The 25647-nt window shown below is 37.0% G+C and overlaps 5 protein-coding genes across 6 annotated transcripts; 3 read left to right on the top strand and 2 right to left on the bottom strand.

The window, feature by feature from the left end:
- Positions 1–230: 230 nt before the first annotated feature.
- Positions 231–1766, top strand: LOC106448776. The gene is made up of 3 exons (XM_048778367.1): positions 231–880; positions 987–1203; positions 1396–1766. Exons 1-2 carry the CDS (start codon positions 370–372, stop codon positions 1064–1066), a joined length of 591 nt encoding a protein of 196 aa, XP_048634324.1. The 5' UTR covers positions 231–369; the 3' UTR covers positions 1067–1203; positions 1396–1766.
- A 2599-nt stretch (positions 1767–4365) lies between these two features.
- Positions 4366–6164, top strand: LOC106447021 (40S ribosomal protein S3-2). Its single transcript, XM_013888868.3, has 6 exons — positions 4366–4546; positions 4642–4789; positions 4876–5047; positions 5458–5512; positions 5620–5751; positions 5834–6164. Exons 1-6 carry the CDS (start codon positions 4517–4519, stop codon positions 6044–6046), a joined length of 750 nt encoding a protein of 249 aa, XP_013744322.2. The 5' UTR covers positions 4366–4516; the 3' UTR covers positions 6047–6164.
- Positions 6165–7027: 863 nt separating this feature from the next.
- Positions 7028–13493, bottom strand: LOC106447031 (histone H3-lysine(4) N-trimethyltransferase ATX1). Of its 2 annotated transcripts, none has more exons than XM_048778365.1 (24): positions 12833–13493; positions 12675–12726; positions 12520–12594; positions 12194–12413; positions 11953–12079; positions 11741–11845; positions 11401–11597; positions 11190–11282; positions 10985–11082; positions 10722–10877; positions 10489–10635; positions 10340–10387; positions 10119–10236; positions 9979–10044; positions 9823–9884; positions 9666–9722; positions 9068–9136; positions 8773–8971; positions 8264–8509; positions 8078–8139; positions 7918–7995; positions 7620–7715; positions 7427–7530; positions 7028–7347 (listed from the first exon to the last, which is right to left on the bottom strand). In XM_048778365.1, exons 1-24 carry the CDS (start codon positions 13330–13332, stop codon positions 7209–7211), a joined length of 3114 nt encoding a protein of 1037 aa, XP_048634322.1. In that variant the 5' UTR covers positions 13333–13493; the 3' UTR covers positions 7028–7208. The 2 variants fall into 2 exon arrangements, with proteins under 2 accessions (XP_048634322.1, XP_048634323.1); XM_048778366.1 differs by having other exon boundaries at positions 10489–10632.
- A 2294-nt stretch (positions 13494–15787) lies between these two features.
- Positions 15788–23351, top strand: LOC106447013 (importin beta-like SAD2). The gene is made up of 22 exons (XM_048778364.1): positions 15788–16096; positions 16229–16364; positions 16448–16535; positions 16862–17011; positions 17436–17598; positions 18066–18250; positions 18332–18505; positions 18858–19003; positions 19080–19203; positions 19285–19465; positions 19693–19852; positions 19991–20032; positions 20122–20240; positions 20329–20527; positions 20821–20952; positions 21058–21161; positions 21408–21587; positions 21712–21851; positions 21985–22124; positions 22206–22360; positions 22444–22576; positions 22661–23351. The coding sequence occupies exons 1-22, from the start codon at positions 16004–16006 to the stop codon at positions 22834–22836; spliced, it is 3120 nt and encodes a 1039-aa protein (XP_048634321.1). The 5' UTR covers positions 15788–16003; the 3' UTR covers positions 22837–23351.
- Positions 23352–23786: 435 nt separating this feature from the next.
- BNAA04G18160D lies at positions 23787–25559 on the bottom strand. Its single transcript, XM_013888873.3, has 3 exons — positions 25489–25559; positions 25290–25406; positions 23787–24313 (listed from the first exon to the last, which is right to left on the bottom strand). Exons 2-3 carry the CDS (start codon positions 25384–25386, stop codon positions 24093–24095), a joined length of 318 nt encoding a protein of 105 aa, XP_013744327.1. The 5' UTR covers positions 25387–25406; positions 25489–25559; the 3' UTR covers positions 23787–24092.
- Between the last annotated feature and the right edge of the window lie 88 nt (positions 25560–25647).

Raw genomic sequence — 25647 nt, 5'->3', positions numbered from 1 at the left:
CTAAATAAGATTAAAATCATAACCAAGATACCAATATGCTTTTTTGACCAAAAAAAAAAAGATACCAATATGCTTTTTTTTTTAATTATTTTTAAAATAGTTGAAAATTCAGAATCAAATAGTAAAGCCATTGTGTCTGTCTGAGACACACACATGTAATAGAATCATAACCATGGCCCACAGACAGAAGATGGCATAACAAGAAGGAGATGCCACTTGCCAACCCAATAATTGAAGCTTCTTTTCTAAGAAAAGTCACACAAATCATCTCTCTTTATTAACAACTTCTCCTCACCATTCACCTCCGATAAGAAAACACCCTTCCTTATTAGAACAAAGAAGACGATCATTCTAAAGAAAGAAAGAGAGATGGGTTGTATTCACTTCGAGTCATCAGATCAATGGACACGCTCTGTCCAAGACGAAGAAACATCCAACACAGCTTCACCACAACACGAGCAAGGAGGAGGAGGGATCCAGGAAGCTTGGGCCGAGATCGAGACTCGCGGAGGTGGTGGTCATTTCGCCGGAGAGAGTAGGAACAACAAGCTTGAGAAGAGGAAGAGCCAAGTGTTGCTTGAGGGCTACGTTGAAGCTTCTGCTGCTGATGATTATCAAGAAGATCTTACGAGAGGTAAGAGTTTGACGGATGATGATCTCGAGGAGCTTAAAGGCTGTTTAGATCTAGGTTTTGGGTTCAGCTACGACGAGATCCCTGAGCTTTGCAGCACTCTGCCTGCTTTAGAGCTTTGTTACTCCATGAGCCAGAAGTTCTTGGATGATCAACAAAAGTCGTCGGACACGTGTCCGGCTGAAGATGCTTCGCCGCCGCCACCGTCCACGACCGGTCCAGTTGCAAACTGGAAGATCTCTAGCCCTGGTAAGTAAATCTTGATTCCATTTAAAGAACATTTTGGTTGGTAAAATCTTTGTTTCTTTTTTTTTAATTCTTTTTTTTTTATATATAAAAAATGTTTTTGATTCAGGTGATAATCCAGATGATGTAAAAGCTAGACTCAAATACTGGGCACAAGCTGTAGCTTGCACTGTCCGGTTGTGTAGCTGAACAGCTACCATCATCATCTTGTCTGAACATATTGGGTGAACCAGAAACATTCTTCTGAAGACCTTTTTTGCATGAATGAAGTCTCTGCCACTGTTAGCTGAAGAATAGACCTGCATTGTGTGTCCATGGAGAAACTGGTTCGGCTTTTTTTTTTAATGTATGTGTATTAGTCTTATTTGTCAATGAAATTGGAAATAAATGTGTCACTGAATAAAATTTTCATATTATTTGTCTACAAATTCTCCCGACTGATCTCGTCGTTTAAGTGCAATAAGGGTTACTTTAACATCTAACATCTGAATAGAGTTCATTGTCCTCGTAATATGCAGTGATGAGACTTAGAGAGACAAAGAAACAACTGTGTTTTTGAAGTCCTCTGTTTTGTTGTGGCTGAGGTAACTTGATCATCTAACTGTCAGAGTTTTAATTAACAAGTTCTGTTTCATGATCTTGATCTGTCTTTGTTCTTGTGCTTCAGTTACAAGATGTTAAAAAAAAGAACACGTCCGTACTTGTGATTCTTTTTATCTTTTTTTTTTTCTTTCCCGTTTGTGGGAAAGTATCAGAAAGTTGTGGTAATAAGTTGTGAACACGCTCAACGTGTCGTGTACGATAGGGCAGACATGATCGTACTTTCACGTGTTCTGTTACGTATCCAACTTTTCTAATAACGGCGAATATGATTTCTTTCTCCATCTAACTTTTTCGTGTCAGCTTTTAACTGAGTCACGTGATAAAAAATCATTTTTCATCCATGAGAACGATATGTTGAGAAGACAAGAAACATTTTATTTAGAATACAGATTCAGAGAAGATATGTTTTGCAATGTCGATAATAGAAAACAAGAGGCTGAATAAATATAGATAAAATCCGTTCTTGAAACTTCAGTTGATGATTCAAGAAGAAGCAAGTCCCAACAAAGTTTGAATGTCTTAACCAAGCGCTCGTAGCTTGGTGGTAAAGGAGGTACAGCTGTACTGTTCGCCACCCGGATTCGAATCTTGGCCACAACGGATTTAACATCCTTTCTGTTGGGGCGTTGGACCTCTTTCGGGGATAGTTGGGAATCTGGCTTCCCAGATACCAGAGTTATCAAAAAAAAAAAAAAAAAAAAGTTTGAATGTCTTTCTGCACAATCCAAATAAAACCGGTTAGTTATAAGGTGGTGCGTTATGTGTGATTTGTGAAACACATGAAGAAGTGTGAGGATTCCGGTTTAGGAGGGAACCGGGGGGCCTGGTGCGTACCTCGAACTCAAGAGGAGATGTTCTACGAGAGTATCTCTGGAAGACTTTGCCGTCAGGAGAAAATCAAGAACTTTGTAAAGTTCCATTTGATTGCGTCAATCAGCAAACCTCCTTTCTCTGCTTTCACATATTTGTATAACGGCGCCGTGTTCTTCCCGTTCACATACACCCTACGTTGACACACAATCACTATTACTATAAAATGATTTTTCTCGTAACACATGTTTATTCAAAATCTTGTAATCAAACCGTCGATATTTCTTGGCTGTTACTTTTCAATAAACTAGTAGTATATGGTAAGAAAACGATACCTAACCTAAAAGATAGTATTTAACTATTTGTTTTAGTAATAAAGAAACAGAGGAGAAACAATACTTTTTTGGTGAAAGTTCATTTTTTGACTAGATGAAAAGTATCGTACATAAATTGTGATTAGTAGGAAGAGGTTGAACATAATTAAATTTGATAAAAGAAAAGAAAAAGAAGTAAGTGCCTTGCCAAAGATGGGGAATTCAGCTTTGAACCTGGTGCAGACAGTTTGTAGAATCTCTTCATTGTTTCCTGGTTCTTGTCCCAGGAATTGGTTGCATGGAAACGCTAATATCTCCAACCCTGTTATTATATTTCACAATTGAAATCCTAATTAACCTAAAAAGAAAACCAAATTTGAATATATAGATCACAAATCTTGTTCCTTGTATTTGTCGTATTACTCTTGAGCATCTTTGTTTTTTTTTTAATTTGCGTGTATTTTCGAAAATGATGGCTATTTATAACGTAACATTTCAAGACTGGTTGGCGCATCCAAGTCAAATTATTACTCTTGAAACCAAGTGTATGCTGGTGGTGGAAAGACACTAAAGATGGTTCTTGCTGTTGAATCCGTAAGTGCATATGTAACATTTTAATCTGCATTTTTTTTAACTATATTAAGAACTGACATTTCTAATGAACTAGATTCAAAATCAATGCATATTACAAGAATATGCAAATTTAGTTTAATGTCAGTTTCAATTATAGTAATAAGAATACTAATTTTGTTTTCTAATGGATTGATATCACTAATTAAAGTACTAATTTCGTTTTATGTCAGTTTCAGTAAAAGGAATAAAAACTCGTCTGCCCGGAGGGGTCCATATCTAGCTAGTTGTTATTTAAACGAGAGCTGATCCTCGTTACTTGGTCAGCCATTGGATCCAACTTCCCTTACAACTTACAAGTTCCTACTTTTTTTTTTTTTTTTTTTTTTTCAAGTTCCTACTTTTATCATTTCTGGTTATGGTCTCAAGACTCTTCCGACTTTAGTTAATTTAACTAAAACTCTGTCTAGTAGTATTAGACAACAAGGAAGTAGAGTTTTCTTGTTTGAATATGTTGCTGCGCTGGATGAAAGCTAATAATCAGATTTGTTATGATAATCAAGCAAGTCCATAGGCGTGTGAAGTGTTTTGACGAAACGTTTGATCAAACAGTAAATATCCATTCGCAGGTCGATTCAATGGTAGTGTATGTATACTATGCTTACTTTAAGTTTCCTTTATTTTAACCTAACAGCTAATTAAATATGAAAACTCTAAAAGTTTCATTTATCTCTAAACAAATCTCAGATACATACAAATCTCAGCTAAATAAGCCAGAGTTTATATATAGATAAATAAAAAAAACAATGATGCATTTTGTGAAATCATTAGGAAAAGGTTTGTATGGTTCCTTCAATCTCATCGGATTCACTAAACCCGATAGCTTACTACCATGCTGTGGCAAGCTCACTCCCTACAAAGAGCATTCAGATTCTGCACTCAACTCAGATTCTGTCCATGAAACCTTGGGGACATCTTGCTATAATGCAGCTACCGGAAGTTTAAGTTCTTTCCTGGAGAAATGTCATTGTCTGATATGATGATTAGGTATTTCACTCATATGATTCCTTCAAGGATTTGTCTCTCGGTTCATCATCACATCACGGATATGTTGACGTCGCAGGAGAATGAAAGAAAGAATACTTGTCGTTCACTTAAAGCCCATTTATGTAAGAAGAAAAGGCCCATTAAAAGTCTATTGGGCCCAATAAACTAGTGAATTGAGTATCTAACCTAGATATAAATACTAACAGCTAAAAATGTGATAACGCACCATTCTCTTGAGATCAACCCACTGCTCCTTCTTCGGTTCCAGCGTTAAGCAGATTTACATTTCAACATCATGGCGACTCAGATCAGCAAGAAGAGAAAGGTCATTTGTAATTTCTTTTTTTTTTTTTGGTTGAGTTGATCTCTATCGAAGCATCGTATATTGAACTGTATCTGTGTTGAATGTTTTTGTTATAGTTTGTAGCGGACGGTGTGTTCTACGCCGAGTTGAATGAGGTGCTCACTAGGGAGCTAGCAGAGGATGGGTACTCAGGTGTGGAGGTTAGGGTCACTCCAATGAGGACTGAGATTATCATCAGAGCTACTCGTACTCAAAATGTTCTAGGTAATATGTGTAGATAGTTATTTGGAACTGAAAGTTTGGAACTTTAAATATGGAATCTCATAAAGATCGTTTTTTTTTGGATGTAGGTGAGAAGGGAAGGAGGATTAGGGAGCTGACATCGCTTGTGCAGAAGAGATTCAGATTCCCTCAAGACAGTGTTGAGCTTTACGCTGAGAAGGTTGCCAACAGAGGTCTCTGCGCCATTGCTCAGGCTGAGTCTCTCCGTTACAAGCTCCTCGGTGGTCTGGCTGTTCGCAGGTATTGATATATAGTGACATGTAACCAGACATTTCGTAGTTCTTCTACTGTTTTTTTGTTTGATTGAAGTTTGTAGGTGTATTGAGGTAATGAATTTGTTAGTTTGTTATTCCATATGATGAGTCACATTACTTAACTTAATAGGATGAATGTCATAATTTTAGGAATTAAGAATTGTGGGTGACAAATGTTTGTATATGGGCTTACCGTGGGAAGCATTCATGGAGATTCTATATTTATTGGACCCTCTACTGAAGTTACACTCTTTATATTGGTAGCATTGATGCATATGGGTTCAAGCGAGGTTTTGGCTTGTTGCTTAGTTTATATTGCGAATTGTTATCTGCATGCTCTCGTTTCTTAACAAAAGCTGGATGTTTAATATGGCTATGATCTTGTGTTGTGTATAGGGCTTGCTATGGTGTCTTGAGATTCGTCATGGAGAGTGGAGCTAAGGGATGTGAGGTGAATACTAATCCCATTATTCTCTAAATTTATTTTCTACTATTATATAAAATAATGTCTCAGACATTTTGCATTTCTTTTTAACGCAAATGCTTGCTCACTCTCAGGTGATTGTGAGTGGAAAGCTCCGTGCTGCGCGTGCCAAGTCCATGAAATTCAAGGACGGTTACATGGTTTCCTCTGGTCAACCTACCAAGGAGTACATCGACTCTGCTGTCAGACATGTCCTGCTTAGACAAGTGAGAGTTTCTTATGGCATTTTTGGTTGAGCAAGTAAACCGGCAAGCAATGTCTAATTCTAAACCCCAAATGTATGTGCAGGGTGTGCTCGGAATCAAGGTGAAGGTCATGCTTGACTGGGACCCTAAGGGAGTAACGGGACCAAAGACACCATTGCCTGATGTTGTGATCATCCATACTCCCAAGGAAGAAGAAGTAAACTCTGCACCTGCTCAGGTTGATGCTCCGGCTGCTTTTGTACCCGAAGCTCCCCTCACTGCCGTAGATTACCCTGAGATGATCCCTGTCGCCTAGAAGACCTTTTATGTAATTTTGTTCCTTTTTGTTGAACTTTTCTCACCCTCTTTTGACAGTTTTTTGTTTCTTGTATCTTCGAATCAGACACCTTTCCTCAAATCGATTTTTCCAATTATTGAAATCCCGTGTAAGTTCCAAAAATATCTCACTGGTCTGACTGCTTAACCTTGGCAAAGATTATGTATCGTTTGATGGCTTTTGAATTTGATTCTTGGAATCACTCTCAAAGATGACATCTCTAAACACTCAAATTTTCAACATATTTATTCCGCAGACTACGCACCATATAAGTGCGGCTTCTGTTTCCACCACTGTCAGTCAATGAATGAGGACAGGTTTTTGCACCAAACCATCTCATATTGCCTCCCTCGCCACCTCCTAATCCAGCCCTCACCACTTATAGCAGCTTCCTTAGACTAATAAACACATTGAAACTCCTGCAAACAGCTACTATATTCAAAGAGACGTAGTAGTCACGTAGGGAGTAATATTATGTGGGCGTACCGTGTCCAATGCAAGGAGTATAAAAAAAAAGAAGCAGATCTTGGTGTAGGCCTCTTTTACATATATTTTCAGTTGGTCATCCTCTGTGTGCTCGAGCTTTTATCCCCAAGTACCTCACTTCTTTGTTCTATCCTACAAACAGAATGAGCTGACACTCTACAACAAATAATGAATCAGACTCTGTGAAGTTAATTTCTTGTGAGTTGTGACGAAGATTTTTGCAAATACTTCAAAAATTCAATGAGCCTGTTCTTGTTCCTTTCGTGATCTATAAAATTCAATGAGCCGGTTCTTATTCACATTTCTGTCAGCAAAAAAGTTCAAAGCAATACTTATGATCACATCATTGAAACATATGATCAAATAATATCACTAAACCACAAACTTACGTTACTTGTTCAATAAATAACTTTCTAAAAAATGACAAGTAACACCGTTAGGATTAAAACTCTAGATGAAGCGCACACAACTATGTAAAGAAAAGAGAATGTACGAAATTGTTACTATGATCAGTGTAGTTTTATTACTCACTAATTTTGTATCTATACATAAAAAATGGTTTGTGTTCAAAATTAACACATTCACCTCAGTATAAAGAGCTACATCAATCAAAAAGCGGATGCGTATTACTAATTCTATAGCTTTACTTAGCTTATTATCCGGTCCACTCTATTAGATCAGAGCGAGGAACATAAATCTTCGACAGTTGTTCTTCAGCTACTGTATCATTAACAACACCTCGACACCCTGGAAAGCCACATGAACATGAAAGCCGCTCATCGACTGACAAGAACCTGTAAGTTAGAAGATAAGCGTTAGCAAAATGATTATAGAATTATCTCAGATATGATCCAAATGGCATGAAAATGAAACCTGTAGTCATAAGTCAGCTCTTCCCATTTAGCTATATCCCTCTTTGCGAAAATGATAATGTGTTCATCTCCATTAACACTGATGACCCTCGAGTAGCAATTTGGCTGCATAAAAGTAAGTATAAAAATGCTTAGTTCTGTAGATGTTAACCCAATCGAATACAAGCATTAAGAGTGATGAGCCATAGACATACCACACAGGAGTGATTAATCAGGTGGGCAATGCTTCCTGCCCTTGTAGCATCTATGACCCGCTCGTCATCAATTCTAAACATATAAGTACCCGCACCCTATCACGTAAGAAACAAATAACTTTCTCAGATACTTATGAACTCATCCATGATTTATACTTTTAGAGGAATGTTATGAAATAATATAGAGATAGATGAATAAAGCTACATATCAATCCGCTGATACATTCTTCCAGTTTTGTTCATAGAATCTACCATATATGTAGCACACAAATGTACAAAGATAGTTAGAACTGCTTACCACCATTGAATTGTAGATAAGACGTTCTCTTTTGTCAGCTATTGAAGGTCTAACAAGTTCTCCCGTGTATTCAATCACCTACATCAAAATCATACAAATATATTTTCTTGAGTGCTACTTTCCAAAAACGGAAATTCAAGTTCAAGTTAAGTATGCTCACCATATCTCCAGCCCTGTGCGGAAGCTTTCCAAAGATGCCAAAGCCATGAATTCCTGATTTCCCTGAAAAGAAAAACGAACTTTTAGGATCATACAGAAATTCTACTATTTTGATCGTAGCATAAGTTTGAAAGACCTCTGATATCCTTTAAGATTTGCTGCTAATTCAAGAAGAACGAATGCTTACCAAATGTTAATCTCTTCTTGTATGTTTCCTTCATGTATTTATATTTCTCAGCCATAGAAACCATGTTGGTTGGTGTATTCATCTGTGACACCTTTGATCCGTGAATGCACTCATAGGTTGAAACCTCATTTCGAGAGTAACCACCGACAAGGTATGGCTGATTCTCAACAAATAACCGCTTTGAAGAAGCAGCCGCAAGAGCTTCAGGTTCCTTCCGCCCTCTTCTTCCAAGAAAATTATAAGGCTCTGCAACAATAGACCAAAAATATGTTGAGATGGATCATCTATGCTGCTGAAACGTAGGACATTACTAAAAGTGAAAAAGAATGTGAAAAATGCTTAAGATTAAACCTTTGTATTAAATATATTAAAAAACGGTTGTATATAAAATAGGAAACTACTATTCCAAGAGGATTTGTAAGAACATGAAAGATTAACAAACAAAAAAACACATGGTGTAATCTAAAGTTTAATCCTAGAACCCAAAGATAGACGAAGTAGCTACATACCAGTACGAGCACAGCCAGATGGATTAGGTGGTGGGAGATAGTCGGAATTTTTATGCGTAGTGGGTTTGATCATGTCTTTTGATTCTAGGCAGGCAGTTGATGTTTGTCGATGCCTCTTGCAGAATGAGCGCATGCGGATACACTGATCTGCTTCTTCATCCTCCTTTGGTCGAAGAAAAAGCTTATCCTCACTCTCAAGCTACATAGACGGTCAAGATAGCCATCATCAGTTAAAAACATCTCTTATGGACTAGCTGTGTTTTGAGTATCACTTGTGTGCAAGATATGAAAGTACCTCAACACATAGACCAGAAGCTCGCGCGCAAAGTGGATGATATGCCACACGACAAGAATCGTTTGAACACTGAAAAAATGTAGTCACTTTTAACATTATATCAACTCATCGCTGGCCTTTGACAGTAACAAAGGCATATACAGTTGTTTGGAACACAACTCATACACATGCTAAATGGCAAACATAACTTAACTTTAAAAGATATCACAATGCAATATTTCAAAAATCTAGTTCAATAAGAAAAGGGCATGTGATTTGGCCAGTGGACATAAACAAAAAGTAAATAAGCACTAAGATCTCCTCTGAAAAACTCATATGACACACATTCTTGCCAAATGAATCTATATATGCATCATCGCTTCTTAGAAAAAACCAACAAGTTGATATGATACTGTCTGTAAAAGGTCACCAACTACAGAAGCACAACCAAAAATATTTACAGGAATGATCAGAAAATTATGCTGCATTTCTTCTACTTAAACCCAGTAATATTGGCAGCATTTTCATTAGGCAATTTCAACTAGATAATTGTGTACCGGGAATCCATCACAATTCATAAGAATGATTTAGCTTCTATTATCACAGAAAGAAATCTTACTTGGATACAAGCTCCATAAGATACCGCACAGATGGTGCACATTAGTTTCCAGCGATCCTAGTTTTAAGAATTCAGCAAAAAAGGAAGAGGAATAAGATTTCTGAAAAGCCCACAGTGACGGTGTAAAGGAAACAGAAAAAGAAAAATGACCACCAACCTTACTGATTTTATTCACCCCATCAATCGGTTCCATCTTCTTGACATCAGATAGACACGTTTCTGTTGAAATAGGAAGTTTCAAATATGGTAAAATGCCACCTATTTCTTCAGTAGAAACTAATCTATACAAAACAACAAATCATAAATATCGAACCTGGTATCCATATAGCACAAGCTAGATGAGCCCAGCGCCCATCAGTTGTCGGCTTCATAACACCCCCTAAAAGAAGTTTTTATTATACACTAATGAAAAGACATAAATACTCCACACGCTAAATGATACGGTCAAATTACCTACTACAGGACAAAGACAACAGCGTGGATGTATATCAGGAGCTCCAGGACGGCATAAGTTGCATAACCACAAAGCACCATCACAGGGTTCTATCTCTCCATAGCATCCAGCATGGACCTAGTAGTGGACAAGCAATTTCAATTTGAGTCACACAAAGCACTACAGAGTGTAGATCTAAGAGGCATATGTTAACGAGAAAAGCTCAGAGCATGAACAATACCATTATTCTACATTTATCACATTGCAGGAACAAATTGTTTTCATACTCCTGCAGACAGAAAAAAAATATAAATCAGAATTCAGAACTAACTTGTTAAAGCGCAAAAGATTGAAAACTCCTATCGAGAAACAAAAAGATGCATCCTTAACCTCATCCATGTCGCAGACATTGCACTTATCGAGATCTTTCCAGTCAACACGAACAGGTCGATAACCAGTAAGATGATCTTGACGCTTTCCCAAACTATGTTTGCTTATAGAAACATTGGACGATAGTCTAGATTTTGATAAACCCTGCTAGATGATGGGTTATAAAGGTGCAACGCATATTAGGTGCAATCACTAGAAGCATACAAATCAGTTTAAATGCAACGACTAGATACCTGTACAAGTTTAATGACTTCCGGGTTGGAGAGACCAAACATGTCTGATCCATTTAGTTCATCCCCCAAAACATTAGGACTATCAGTAGCACTCTGAACCTTTCTTGTCCTGTTATATACCTTATTCCAGCAGGCCGATGGAGTAAGCCCTTTGAACTGCCAAAAAAAAGTTATCAGTGGTAGCCAGAGATGCACGCTGGACCTCAAAACACATAGAACACACATAGAAGGTTAGCAAAAGTAATTAGATGTTTTCTACTCACTTGCTCTCCACTATCTGCAGTCACTCTAAACAGAGGGCGAGTCTTCGACTCGGCATCTCTGAGCACTTCCATCTTGTACAAGGCATATGCGCTATGATCTGCTTAAAACCAAAAGCAACAGCCCATTTATGAACTAATTTCAATCAACCAAATATGGAAAATATCTTATTAGTAAGGAAAAGTCAAAAACTTATTAACAAATTACCTTTTAGGGATGTGTACTTTCTCATAGCCGTATAACCTTCAGGCCAAATATGATTCTCATCCTTGAAAAACTGAGAATCTGTCACAATTTTCCCTGTAAGACAAAAGTCATAAGTCAATTCATGATAATGGAGTTCATTCCAATAGCCAACTGAAAATAATTAACCATAGCACTAAGGATGATACACCATATTATAAGTTCCAAGCCTTACCGAGATTTATTATTTGCAGATCCCCTATTGTATACCGGAAATCTACAGTTTCTGTTGGTCTCAACCACACTTCTCCATCACTCATGTGATCAATGGCCGAGTTTGAGCTGACTTCTTCTGGACTATTGGTCCTTTCGGAATCAGCTCCTTTTTGAAGTTGAGTCATCCTTTCTGGAAGCCTATGTTCCTTCAGATATCTGGGTGAAGCAAAATAATAGTACTTTCAGGACAGGCAAAATGTTTCATGAAACATAGGGAAATAATTATTGGCCTAATTGTTAATGCACGAAGTACTGGAAAATCGAGAAAGTAGAATGTAAGTGAAAAGAGAGGGACTTGCATTTTTGCTTCGTGCATGCCCTCTTCAAACCGAGGTTGTTTGCACTTCAAATGAGATGACGCGAGAAGCCCTTTGAGAAACGAGGTTGCTTGTTTTACCTTTATTCTATACAACCAAAGGATGTTAAACTTCAGCTTGATAATGCGCAACATTCATCTCAACAATTCGGTAGCAAAACAAGATATTTAAATAGTTAGAAGACATTGTCTAACCTGGCAAAATCATGGGTGCCAAAAAATTGTACCAAGATCGATCTTCCTCCAGATACCTTGTTGGTTAGGCCTTTCCGCTCTCCAATAACAGATTCGTCCACAATAACTGCTGGCCACATAGCATGACCTGTCCAAAAAGGTAAGCAAATGCAGTGCCATGAAGCCCAGTAGGTAGTTTTCTGATAGCGTAGAAAAGATTTCTAAGATATGCAGAATTAGAAGAAGTCAGTTAAGTAAAAACCAGATAGTTTCGCCCATATAATGTCTCCAGGCCCAAAATCTTGAGAATCCTCCAAATTAGCTGCCAATACAACCATCTCCTCGTAATCACGGACACCAACAGTCACATCATTAGTACAAATCTTCAGATGTAACAGCTCCATCTCTTCACGAGAAACGAAAAATTTGATCATTTCACGATCAAGAAATAGATCCTCACTAGATCCATCCTCGTATTTAACCTAAAGAAGAATGCAACCACCGTTAGAGGATCAAGCTTTTGAATATTACCTAGCTCACAAAATCATTCAAACTCAAAACTCAATTAGAGTATCTAGGACTACTTACAACGTAACGCTTTCTCTCTAAACTGTATTCAACAATGGAACCTGTATACCAAGAAGCATCCAGCGGCCAAAAAACCTAGTGATTAAACAAAAGTTGATTGTTAAAATGGAATGCAATATAGCTTAAAACGGACAATTATCTACTTTAACACTTGCCTTGCATTGAAGCCCTACGAAACTTTTAGGATCCACACCATCATAACTCAACCTGCAAATTCAAAACTCCCTCTAATCAAACAAAACCAAGAGTTCTAGAAAATTTCACAAGTCAGTGACTTTGAGTGGTTAGAGAAGTGATAGAGCTAAACCCTAACCTGAACCATCTCTTAGTTGAAGCAGAAGCAATAGACACCTTGTCCTGACTCTTAACAAAGCTCCCCTTCCTTCTAGACGCCTCCTTCTGCTTATCTCCACTGCAACCCCTCAAGCCACTCCTTAGCCCACTCGAACCCTCACCAATTCTTCTCCTCTTCTGATTTCTCTCATCAAGCTTCAAACTTTCAGCGTTCCCAGACCCCCGCGGCGACCTCTTACGTCGGCGACAGTAGACTCGAACAATCTCAGGGCGCAGCAGCTTGTAATCACCGGCGCGGCAACAATCGCCATCACCGCTAACATCGCTACTACCTTCGACCTCGAATCGCTCAACCATCGGAAGCTTACGGGCCTTCACCTTCTTGGACATCAGACTGTGGGAACCGACGGCGACATTGCACGACGACGAGGCGACGGAGTACACGTAGCGAGACGGAGCTTCGACGTGGCGGCCGTGGATGTCGATTTCGATCTGGGATTCATCCGCAACGCACGCCATGGAGATGAATTGCTCTCTCGCGAAAAAAATCGATAGGGGTTTTCTGGATTTCGGAAATTAGGGTTTAGAAAGCAGAGATCGGAGAAAGATAAAAAAGGGGCGAAAGTCCTATGGAGGGAGACGCAAAAAGACGGTTTCCGTTTCCCGCCGATTTTTTTTTGTTAGATGGCAACAGTTTCAGATCTAATCTAGTGCGCTTTGTCTGTTTATATATCTCCGCGTCGATACATACAAACTCCCGTGCTATATGTATATATACTAGGTGTCTTCCTGCACCATGTGCAGTAAAAAAATTTTAAATATTTTTAACCAGATAAATATAAATTCTATTTTAAAATATAATTTTATTAATATTGTAAAAAAAATTTTGTATCAATATTTTAATATAAATTTGATTTAATTAAAAATAAAAAATATATTTAAGAATATGCATGTATATATTTGAAATTATAATCTTAGATAGATTTTTCTATCTATTTATTTTAATTAAATATATTAAATAAATTTGTAAAAGTTGCATAAATATCAAAAATTAAAATTAAAAATTATTTCTAAAAATTTGTATATATATAACAAATAATGATTTTTTGATTAAATTTTTAAAATTTTCTAAAAAAAATGTATACATTTTTGAAAATTTTAGTAATAAAATTGTATAATTTAAAAATATATATTAAATTATATTTCGAAATTTATAATGCCATATTTGAATATATTTATTTAATGATGATTTATGAGTTATTTCCATATTCTTAAAAAATTTCCAAAAATATAAATTGACATTAAATGTAATATATGAGTTATTACCATATTTTAAAAAGTTTACCAAAAAAATAAATTAACAGCAATTGTCCATGTCATATTAAGTTATAAGACATGTCATCAATTTCAGTAGTCATGTCATATTTGTTTTGTGAAATTGATTGTAGAAACGACATGTGGCAAAATCACTTCGCAAATATAGTCTAGGGGATGCGTTGCAATATCTGCTTATTTAAATAAAAATTAAAATATTTACTCAATTGCTATTTGCCGTGTCATCATCTAGGTTACAAGGAAGATTTATCAGATGTCTTGTTACTGTTTCCAAAATATTTTCAGAGTAACCTTTCCAAAGACATTCTGAAAGTTTACAATTTCATTTTGGAATCTTATTTCCGTTTTAAAGTCCAAAATCGTAAATAAGTAAAAAATATAAAATTATATTTTTATTTTATATAAGATTTTTATATAAGATCTAAAAATGAATTGTACTAAAATATAGAAAATAAAAATGTGCAAATATTAACCTAATACCATGAATTATCTTTGTGCACAATAGTTTTTTATACGAATTCTTGTATATTTTTCAGGACATAAGTTGTATAAAACTATTCTTATATTTTTAATATATATATATATAGAGAGAGAAGATATGCTTTCAAAATGTTTCCGCTTCCTAATTTTTTTAAAAAAATATCTCGCTTTTGCGCTTTTATATGATTATACTTCCATGTATCCTTTTTCGATTCCATGTAACATAGGTCATGTCCTTTTTGATTCTTGTTTGAAAATTTAAATTAGCCATTTCAGGAATATGATAAAGAAAACAACTTTGGTAATCTATTATATCAAAATACCATTACTCAACAGAAAACCATTTGATTGTATAACCGATTTTTTTAATAATTCATGTTATAGCTAATTTAGATTTTTGGCTAGGGCACACTATATATATTATATATGATTTTATCACATTATGCAAAAATCTAAGTGACCAACTTCATCTTCTCCAAATGCATCAATGTGTTCAGTAAATTATTAACATATGTTCATAGCTTACAATCAAATAATCTTTAGTAAATGATAGGACAACTAAATCAACGTAATTATATCAAGCGACCATAATTTAAATATTCTCATATTTTCATTGACTGCAAAAACAACACTACGAAAACACAATATGTCAAATAATCTGGGAAGACGTTTGTGAATGTCAAACTTTACATGAACTTCATATACATTACAAACCAGAAACTGGCATACGAGTTATATAGTAATATTTCTCTGACTGAAAAACAAAAGTATTCGTACTGAAAAACACAAGTAATCTTGATTTTTTATATGTTTTCGTATAATGGGTTATATATGTGAATGAATTTACAGTCTATTTTGCTAGAGTAGATATAGAGTACATGTCGAAATATGTATTTAATATCAAAATTATTAATGATTGAAAATGTAATGTGACCAACTTTAGTAGATAGTCCATTTTATAAAAAAAATCACACATGAATAAAAAGTCATGGATTCTCTTTTTAATAGAATAGATAGATAGATATAAGATTATCGGAACAAACATGTAATACATTTAACCGGAGAAGAACCTGGTTCGAACTAAACCGGCTCTATGGACGACCCGGGTCAAACAAAATAAGTGGTTTTAAACAACCCTAGGGATTTAAATACTCTATATTTTCTCCAGCTCTATTTGCCCCTCGCCAACTTTCTTCTTCTCCTTCCTTCCTACTTCTCCGCCATTCTTATCGCTCTAATAAAACCCTTTCACGCTCTACTCAATTCAATTGAGCTCTCTCTAGGTCTCTTGTACGGAAAACTCCAATCGAGTCCACCACTGCCTCTGATCGTGTGTTTGTCTAAGTGGTGTCTCGATTTCCAAACTCCTCGGAAGATGGATCTGCCTAGCCTCGCTTTGATCCTCCGAGCCGCCGCGCTCAGCCCCAATCCCGATGAACGCAAAGCTTCCGAGCAGCAGCTCAATCAGGTCTCCTTAGTTTCTTACTTGAAATTTGAATTCTGTGTTAACAGCTCTTCTCGAGTTTGATTGAAAAGCTATATTGGATTAAGTTATGTAGTTCATGATGATTGTGTTTATCGTTACTCTCTTCTATTGCAGTTGCAGCACACGCCGCAGCATTTGGTGAGGTTATTGCAGATAGTCGTGGATGGAAACTGTGACATGGCGGTGCGTCAGATTGCTAGTATTCAGTTCAAGAACTTCATTGCTAAGAACTGGTCACCTGTTGATTCTGGTAGATATAAATAATTGTAATTTTTCTTCACCCGTCTTGATTACGGTAAGCTCTTAGGTCAATTCGTGTATCTGAATGTGCAGGAGAGCAGTCGAGGATATTGCAAAGCGACAAAGAGTTGGTGAGGGACAACATCCTCGTCTATGTCACCCAAGTTCCAACCTTACTCAGGTAAAGTTGCCAAATATAGCTTTTTATTTCTGGTTTCTTTCTGGTAATTTGATTGTCTGCCTGAGGTTTGACTTCAAGTGGCTTTGTGAAAAGATGCGATATGTGTGGCTAATTACGTGTATCATCATCTTATCTGATAGATAGTCATCACTTTTTGTCTGGCTTGGAACTGTTAGCAGGCTCATATATGTATCTTTGTGTCTTTTGTAATATCCTTGACTGGTAGATATTATGAATCAGTGGATGGTGGATGATTATTTCAGAAGTTAGATTTTTTTCTCTATGCCAATAATTCTGTTTTTTTTTCTCCTAATTTCCTGATCCAGATCACAACTTGGAGAATGTCTCAAGACAATTATTTATGCTGACTACCCAGAACAATGGCCACGTCTACTGGATTGGGTGAAGTACAACTTGCAGAATCAACAGATTTATGGAGCTTTGTTTGTGTTGCGGATACTCTCTAGAAAATATGAGTAAGTTAACACTTTCCATTCCTATCCCATTCCCGTTCCCGTTTGTATTAATTTAAAGACTTATTGAAATTTTAGTTATGGTTGTCTGCCGTGGTAGTAGTTCAGATTTGGCTGTTTCAGTGTATCTCTTCGGCTAAAAAGCTTTAGTCGTAATTACTACCGAGTCGAAAAAATTAAGGGAAGATACAAATGTATTGGACAAGGAGTGTTAAGGTGGATTTTAATTTGTATTATTAGAATACAACGATGTTCATGGCTCTTTCAAACAGTGTTCGTAATGTCTTATGAAGTTTAGATGAGTTCCATTTTGGAAACGAAGGGTTTGCATTCCATTTAAAGGAGCAGAAAATCTAGATAATGATCTCATTGTTTACGCCTAAGTAGCCCCATCTCTTTGATTCTGTCTCATACTTTTGTTTTCTAGGTTCAAGTCAGACGAGGAGAGAACACCAGTTTCCCGCATTGTGGAGGAGACATTTCCTGTACTTCTGACTATTTTTAATGGGCTTATTCAGATAGAAAATCCCTCACTGGAGATAGCAGAATTTATGAAGCTGATATGCAAAATATTTTGGTCATCCATATATGTAAGTCGCTAGTCAGATCAGTTACTTTACTTGTGCTTCTTTCTGTGAAAAAAAATCATTTAGTTTTTTTCGTAAACTTAATATGCACATCCCTAAGATACAATTCAAACCAGTTTAAGTGTTGCGTGTGGTATTTATATATCGGAATGAAAGATATTGGCCAACGACTCCTAGTTAGGTGGTTCCAACTCCATTTGTGATCCATGTCTCTGATTTCTTGTAGTGGAGATTATCACTTGCATTGCATGGTATCTTGTCATATTGGAAATTGGAAAATTTGCTAGTTACACTCTTTCTATTGGTTTAGCAAACCGCAATAAATAATAAAAGATGGCATCGTAGGCTTCCGGAAGCAGTCCCTGTTTTTGTGTTCTTTTCATAGTGATTTATGGAAATCATGATCTTCATTGTGTTACTTTCCAAAGATTCACCACATGATTCTTTTGAACTATTTTTTTCTGTGGCAGCTGGAGCTCCCAAAGCAATTAGCTGATCCAAACGTATTCAATGCATGGATGCTTCTGTTTTTAACTGTTTCCGAACGTCCTGTTCCAGTTGAAGGCCAACCTATGGACCCGGAACTTAGAAAATCTTGGGGCTGGTGGAAGGTCAAGAAGTGGACAGTGCACATCTTAAACAGGCTCTACAGTCGGTATGTCTCTGAAGTTAATATGTTAAACAAAAGTACTCTTGGAAGGTGCGTTTAATTTTTTGTGAACATTGTTTGTGATAGATTTGGAGACCCAAAACTTCAGACTCTAGAAAACAAACCTTTCGCCCAGATGTTTCAAAAGACTTATGCAGGCAGAATTTTGGAAGGGCACCTAAATTTTCTGAATACTATTCGTCTTGGAGGCTATATTCCTGACAGAGTTACCAATCTTCTCCTTCAGTACTTAAGTAACAGGTTGGTCTTACGGTTCCTTGTGTGCTTTAGTTTCATTGGCATTAGAATGATCACTTGGCTGACTCAAATACTTATTTCCATGGTATTGTAAATTTGTTTTTTGGTCAACCATTTAACGTTTTAGATTTTAATTTGAAAACTGTAGATTTATGTTTTTTGATTAGTCTTACACTATTCAACATTTTTGTCACCTAACAATATTCTACCTTTTAACATGTATTAAGATGTATTTTTGTCATATTCCCTACAGCATAAAAATAAATGAAAAAACTACTACTATATTTTGACAAATGTGCCCTTTCTCGTTGAAGCGAGTTCTTAATCCTTTGACACTAATTCATTCTACCTGCAGCATTTCGAAGAATAGCATGTACAGCCTACTGCTGCCTCGGCTGGATGTTCTGCTTTTTGAGATTGTTTTCCCTCTAATGTGCTTTAATGACTCTGATCAAAAACTTTGGGAGGAAGACCCACATGAATATGTGAGGAAAGGTTACAGTAAGTATTCAAAATAGTGAATTTCTTGAAGTCTTAAAACATATCGTCTAATGATATCTGTTGTGATGCATTACAGATATCATCGAAGACTTGTACAGTCCGCGAACAGCGTCTATGGACTTCGTAAATGAATTGGTTCAAAAACGTGGGAAAGAGAACCTCCCAAAGTTTGTTCAGTTTGTTGTAGGGATCTTCAGGAGGTATTCCATTTGAGATGTTCTGCTTGAATCTTCTTCCTTCAGTCGTGTCTTGTTGTGAATCTTTTTTCACACTGTTTGTAGTTATGACGAAGCTCCTGCCGAACATAAACCCTACCGTCAAAAAGATGGTGCTATGCTTGCTGTTGGAGCTCTTTGTGATAAACTGAAAAAAACGGAGCCCTATAAATCTGAACTAGAGCATATGTTGGTGCAACATATTTTTCCTGAATTCAGTAGTCCAGCTGGACATCTTAGAGCAAAGGTATTCATTGTTTTTGGCTTTTCTGTTGTACTTCTCAATTTATTTGAGAACTATGTATGATTGCTTAAAAAATTGAAGGAAAAAGGATAAATTGTTGCAATATAATTGGCGACTGCTGCAAAGTTGTCGATATTTTTAGGATGGACTTCCTGTTTTATATTCAGGATTAGATAGTATATTCTTTGGGAGCCTCTTGGTCTGTTTAACGATTAAGGTTTTGGATGTAGGCCGCATGGGTAGCCGGACAATATGCCCATATCAACTTCTCAGACCAGAACAACTTTCGTAAAGCATTGCACAGTGTTGTTTCGGGAATGCGCGATCCTGATCTCCCTGTCCGTATTGATTCAGTTTTTGCATTACGTTCATTTGTTGAGGCGTGCAAGGGTATGTGACTTTCTCCTACGCATTCTTATGGATGAATCTGTTTGCACTTGTTTGCCGTGTGCGTTGTCTTCTTGATTGTGTCTGGGTTTATATATATATATGTGTGTGTTTAATAAAACTGTCTGGTCAAACTTGCAGATTTGAATGAGATACGTCCAATCCTCCCTCAGTTACTTGATGGTAGGTAACCCTTGTTTCTAAAAACTAGATAGTCAGTACCGTTGGTAGAAACTAATGGTTTCACTTGATGGTGATGTTGCTCCTATCAGAATTTTTCAAACTCATGAATGAGGTAGAGAATGAAGACCTTGTTTTTACGTTGGAGACCATTGTCGATAAGTTCGGTGAGGAGATGGCTCCTTTTGCTTTTGGATTATGCCAAAATCTGGTAAGAAAATGAGCTCTCTCATGTGTCTAGTTTTATTGAATATTTGAACTTTGAGATATATGTATTTCTGACTCTTCTTTTTTCTCAGGCGGCTGCATTTTGGAGGTGCTTAAACACGTCAGAAGCCGGTGATGATTCGGATGACATGGGAGCTTTAGCTGCTGTTGGTTGTTTGCGTGCCATAAGTACAATCCTTGAATCTGTTAGCAGTCTTCCTCAGCTGTTTGTCGAGATAGAACCAACTATACTTCCAATAATGCAGAAAATGTTGACCACTGATGGCCACGGTATATTAATCTATAAAATTACTTCTTCTTTTTTCACCTAGATCTGGTCCTTAGTTTGTGGTCTTCGAATATAAGCAAGTTACATTGCATCCAGATGTTATACTTTTGGATTGATTTGTTAGCCATTTTGATTGATTCCATTAGTATGCATTTTTAGAAAGGACATTTACGTGTCCGTTTTTCTTGTGAACCTTTTGTTGTGTAGTAGCATCAGATCTTAAGTTCACTCATTTTCTTTTTCCAACTGTTTTAATGCTGATATTAATGAATTCTCATCCTATTTGCTTTGGTAGATGTATTTGAAGAAGTTCTGGAGATTGCATCATACATGACCTTTTATTCACCTACCATATCCTTGGACATATGGAGTCTCTGGCCATTATTGGTGGAAGCATTGGTCGATTGGGCAATTGATTTCTTTCCAAGTATGACTTCTCTTATATCTGTTTTTGTTCCGTTTACTGTTACTGCAGAACCTGGAAGGCAATCTCTTTAAATTATATTCACTAATTTATTCTTTGAAAATTTAGATATTTTGGTTCCTATGGACAACTTTATATCAAGGGGAACTGCTCATTTCCTCACTTGCAAGGAGCCCGACTACCAGCAAAGTCTATTTAATGTTCTTTCAACTGTAAGTATATTTATGATAGATATAGTGCAATTATATGGTCTGCTTTTGATTCTTCTAAACTAAAAGTTGTGGAATTTTGTACATTCCGCATTACATATGACAATTCTTGCTGCTGTAGTGTAGAGATGCTGTACATATATATAATCATCTCTCAAGTTCTGCCAGTCAAGCAAAACACTCATCAGTCTACAGAACAATACAGTTCGAGCTTCATAGCTAATTTGTATCTTGCGTTTGTTTCTACAGCTTATGACCGACAGAAACATAGAAGACAGTGATGTTGAATCTGCTCCAAAGCTTATTGAAGTTGTTTTCCAGAATTGCAAAGGACAGGTGGATCAGTGGGTCGAACCTTATCTCCGACTCACAGTTGATCGGTTACAACGAGCGGAGACGTCCTACTTAAAGTCGCTTCTTATACAAGTGGTAAGAACTGTGTGGAGAATTTATATGATTTAATTATAGGTAACGTTGCAAGGGGTTGAACTCTCGTTTCTAGGAGCCACCATTATGACTACTATATCTATTTTTTTTTGCTTTATGTTCACAGGTAGCAAACATGCTTTACTACAATCCAGGTTTAACACTTGGTGTATTGCATAACACGGGTCTTGGTTCAACAGTGTTTGATCTCTGGTTCCAGATGTTGCAACAAAAGAAGAAGAGTGGCCTACCAGCAAATTTCAAAAGGTAAATACTAAAATCTATATTATGATGGCTTATCATGTTCATGGGAGCTTATAAGTGTGATGGTGGGACTTTCTATTTTATTCACTTAATCACTTTGATTAGCTGATGAAGAGGTTACTCTTTTTTATACAAGGGAACACGATAAAAAGGTTTGCTGCTTGGGTTTGACTTCATTACTTGCACTCCCGGGTGGTCAGTTCCCCGACGAAGCTCTGCAGCGTGTTTTCAGGGCAACACTTGATCTTCTTGTTGCATATAAGAATCAGATAGCTGGTATGTTGTGATATTGACCCGTTTTCTCTCCACTTGACGTGGTAACGTTTACAATTATTCCCTTCCCCATATTTTTCGCAGAAGCAAAGGAGGCAGAAGTAGATTATGAGAATGAGATGAATGGACTCGATAGTGATGACGAGGATGATGATGGGTCTGATGGGGAGATGGGGATGGATGATACCGAGGATGGAGATGAAGCAGAAAGCATGAGACTGAAGAAGTTAGCTGCACAGGTATGTCAAGTGCTTATATCAAATTCCCTCTGCTAAAGATGTCTAGAATTGACTCTTTGCCAATTCGCTTGTTCATTTCATAGGCAAAGTCCTACGGATATGATGATGAAGATGAAGATGACGATGATTCTGATGATGGTAGCGATGATGACGATGAGTTTCAGTCACCCATCGATGAAGTGGACGCCTTTGTATTCTTTGTCGACGCAATTAGAGGTACATCTATTCTGTGACCAATCTCGAGCACATAATACTATAGGTGTACATCTTGCTTAATTGCATCCTCTGTCCATTAAACAGTTATGCAGGCATCAGATGCGCAGAGGTTTCAGAACCTTAACCAGTCACTGGACTTCACTTATCAGGCGATTGCAAACGGAATCGCACAGCATGCAGAGGTGAGAAGAGTGGAGATCGAGAAGGAGAAGCAAAAGAAGGCAGCAGAAGCCGCTGGCACTCCTGTTCCTGCTATATGATTCTCAAGCTTGGATGATCAGAAGTCATAGTGTCTGAGAAGGCACAAATATTCATTTTGGTGAGATTCATTACCGTCTGCTTCCACGTTATACAAACAAAGAAGCATATTTTTTGTGGATTTTAGAAACATCATTATCTCCAGAGCCTTGTGAAACCGTGTGGTTGCGGTCAGAAGGTTTGAGTGTTTTTTGGTGAGGTTGATTGACGATGATGATGGGGGTCTCTTATGGTCTGAAGAGAAGGTGTAAACTCTTTTTGCATGGTTCTGTGTGTTGTGTCTTTGTCACTTCTTCTGGATTGGTTGCATTCATAAAGGAGGTTTATTTTTGGGGGTATGGTAGGGGATTTTGTGTACTCTTTTATCTACATTATGTCTTTGTCTCTTTGGGACGTGTTAGTTTTGTTTGGAAAGTTATATTGAAATTTGTGATCTCACACAGAGATCAGCAAAGGTTACACTTCAGTTTGTACACGACCATTCTTTCATAAAGTGAAAACTACTATCATTCAAAAAGTTCTTTTAATGTATTTCGTTAACGTTGCTTAGTAGTTAGTTATCAATTAAATAAAATCTATAATTATATTAAACCTCTAGGAATGCTTAGCTTTAAACCAATTTTTTTCGATGTGTAAGTGGGTTCTATGAATGCTTAGCTTTGAATGAACTGTCTGCCTTAAGTCATCAATAGCCAGCCAATATGCTTGTTTTGAGACCCATGAGGCATCTACAAAACAACACATTGTATTTTACCTTAATCTGGTAGTGGCTTCCACGTATGTTTTTGGAGCTTTTTTTCCATCATGTCCACTCTGCTTTGACTTATATGGAATGACACTACTTGAGACTTATTTATTGAATTCTCATATGCTTGTTTGGATTAACATGTTTATTGTAATCTTTGGACTGGAACTCAGTTGTCCAGTTGAAGTAATTTAAAACTCAGACAAGTAAACAAAATTTCACTATATAATTCACTTAGCGTCCTTGAAATGAAGGAGCAGCACCAAACAAACATTTGGTTTTGTGAGTTTTATCCTTAAAACATTAGCTCTTGTCTCTGTTCAACATGAACATTGTTCTTTCCGTTGCTCAAACAGAGCACCAAACCCTCTCAAATGTCCCAACGGAGGATGGTCTACCAGGCAAGAATTTCTACAATTATAACAATACATTGCAAGAACTCGAGCTCTGCTCCATTTGATGCAATCTTGGCACTGTTCCTTGTACTTTAAGAAAATGGGATTTGCTTAGCTCTTACTCTTGTTTCTTGAGTGCCGGGTCAGTACTTGGGACTCCTGATGTCAATTTCTTCACATTATCTTTGGCCTCTGCGACGAACGAAGCGTCTGGCTTGTGTTTATCTGTAGGTTCTTTCAGGGCCAGGCAGATGTAGAACACAATCACTACATTGACTGATACCACAGCAAGAAATCCACTCAGTAGTGTTAGAGAATGCGGAGAAAATGTTGTTGAACCTGACAAAGATTTACAAAGAAGTGTTAGAGGTGGTAAAACAGATGACCAAACGGTTTCTGTAACATTATGCCAAAAATACAATAGCCGACTAAATGGCCATCACACATAATCAACTTTTATTACATGACTAAAATGCTTGTGCTACAAGAATCAAGGTTACAACCATAGCATAGCCTCTTGCAGCAATTTTCCTGAAACCTAAGTTGATAAAGTAAGTTTACAGTTTCAGTTTCCAAGAGATTTTACAATCATAATCCGTATTCTGCCATCAGATCCCAACAAGCCCAGCAATTCTCATGAATCAAGATCCACTAAAAAGAGCTTTTGCGCACACTAATGGTACTTCTCTAAGGAAAACCAAAGAAGACTACCTTGCACATGTTCCCCCTAAAAGAAACAACTTAAACATCCTTCCTAACTTCTTCAGATAGTGGTTCTCTGGGTTTAACTCAATTTCAAACCCTGCAAGTGTAAACCCTCTTACAAGGAGACACAACAGTCACTCCTAATTAACAAGACTATGATCAGAAATTACATAGATCTACAGATCATAGTTGTAAGACAGACTTGATAGTAAAATGTGAAGCTAGATGGATTAGCAATTAGCTAATAATTCCCTATGGAAAAAAAAATTATATAATTCCCTATCAAATAAGTGAACAGGTAGGTAGTGTACATGAATCCTTAACTCACCATTCTCAAAACCAACAACCAGAGTTATTTGCCTAACCTGATAATTTCTTACAAGACTTCTCTCAAGAGCTCCAAGCTCTAAACACCTTCTTTTTTTTATATCTATAGAAACTACACGGCAGAATCATGGATGCAATTACAAAACACTACAGGCTTCCTGAACATGTGGCCTTATTAGGAGAACAAATTGGTCCTAACAACCACAGGCAAAAGCAGCAACACATCAACAAAACAAAAAAGTCAACCCTGATGCATTACTACTAGGCCCTTCTTCCTCCTTACCAGGAAGCAAATCATTGTTGAATCCGTATAATATGGCAACAGGAAGAATCCACATGAACATTGATGCCACTAGGAACTTCTGCATAACCCCACCCATGGTGTACCACCACCAACAATCTACCATCAAATCATCAAAACCCATATATCAAAAAAGTGATATTTTAATACAAAAAAAGTAACCTACGAAAGAGAAGCTTACGTTGAATCTCACGAGGTAACTCTGTCTTGGACGACTCTCTCAAGATTCCAGAGTGAAATGGAAATTTTGCAAAGTCTTGATTTTTTATTTGTTTGTGTGTTCTACAGAACCAAACCGGAATTAACCGGTACGCCCAACCAAATACTTATATGAGGTTCG

This window comes from Brassica napus, chromosome A4 (genome assembly GCF_020379485.1).
Source record: "Brassica napus cultivar Da-Ae chromosome A4, Da-Ae, whole genome shotgun sequence".
Classification (NCBI taxonomy): domain Eukaryota; kingdom Viridiplantae; phylum Streptophyta; class Magnoliopsida; order Brassicales; family Brassicaceae; genus Brassica; species Brassica napus.
The sequence above is the reverse complement of the archived record's forward strand: the minus strand, read 5'-3'. Positions and strand labels throughout refer to the sequence as shown.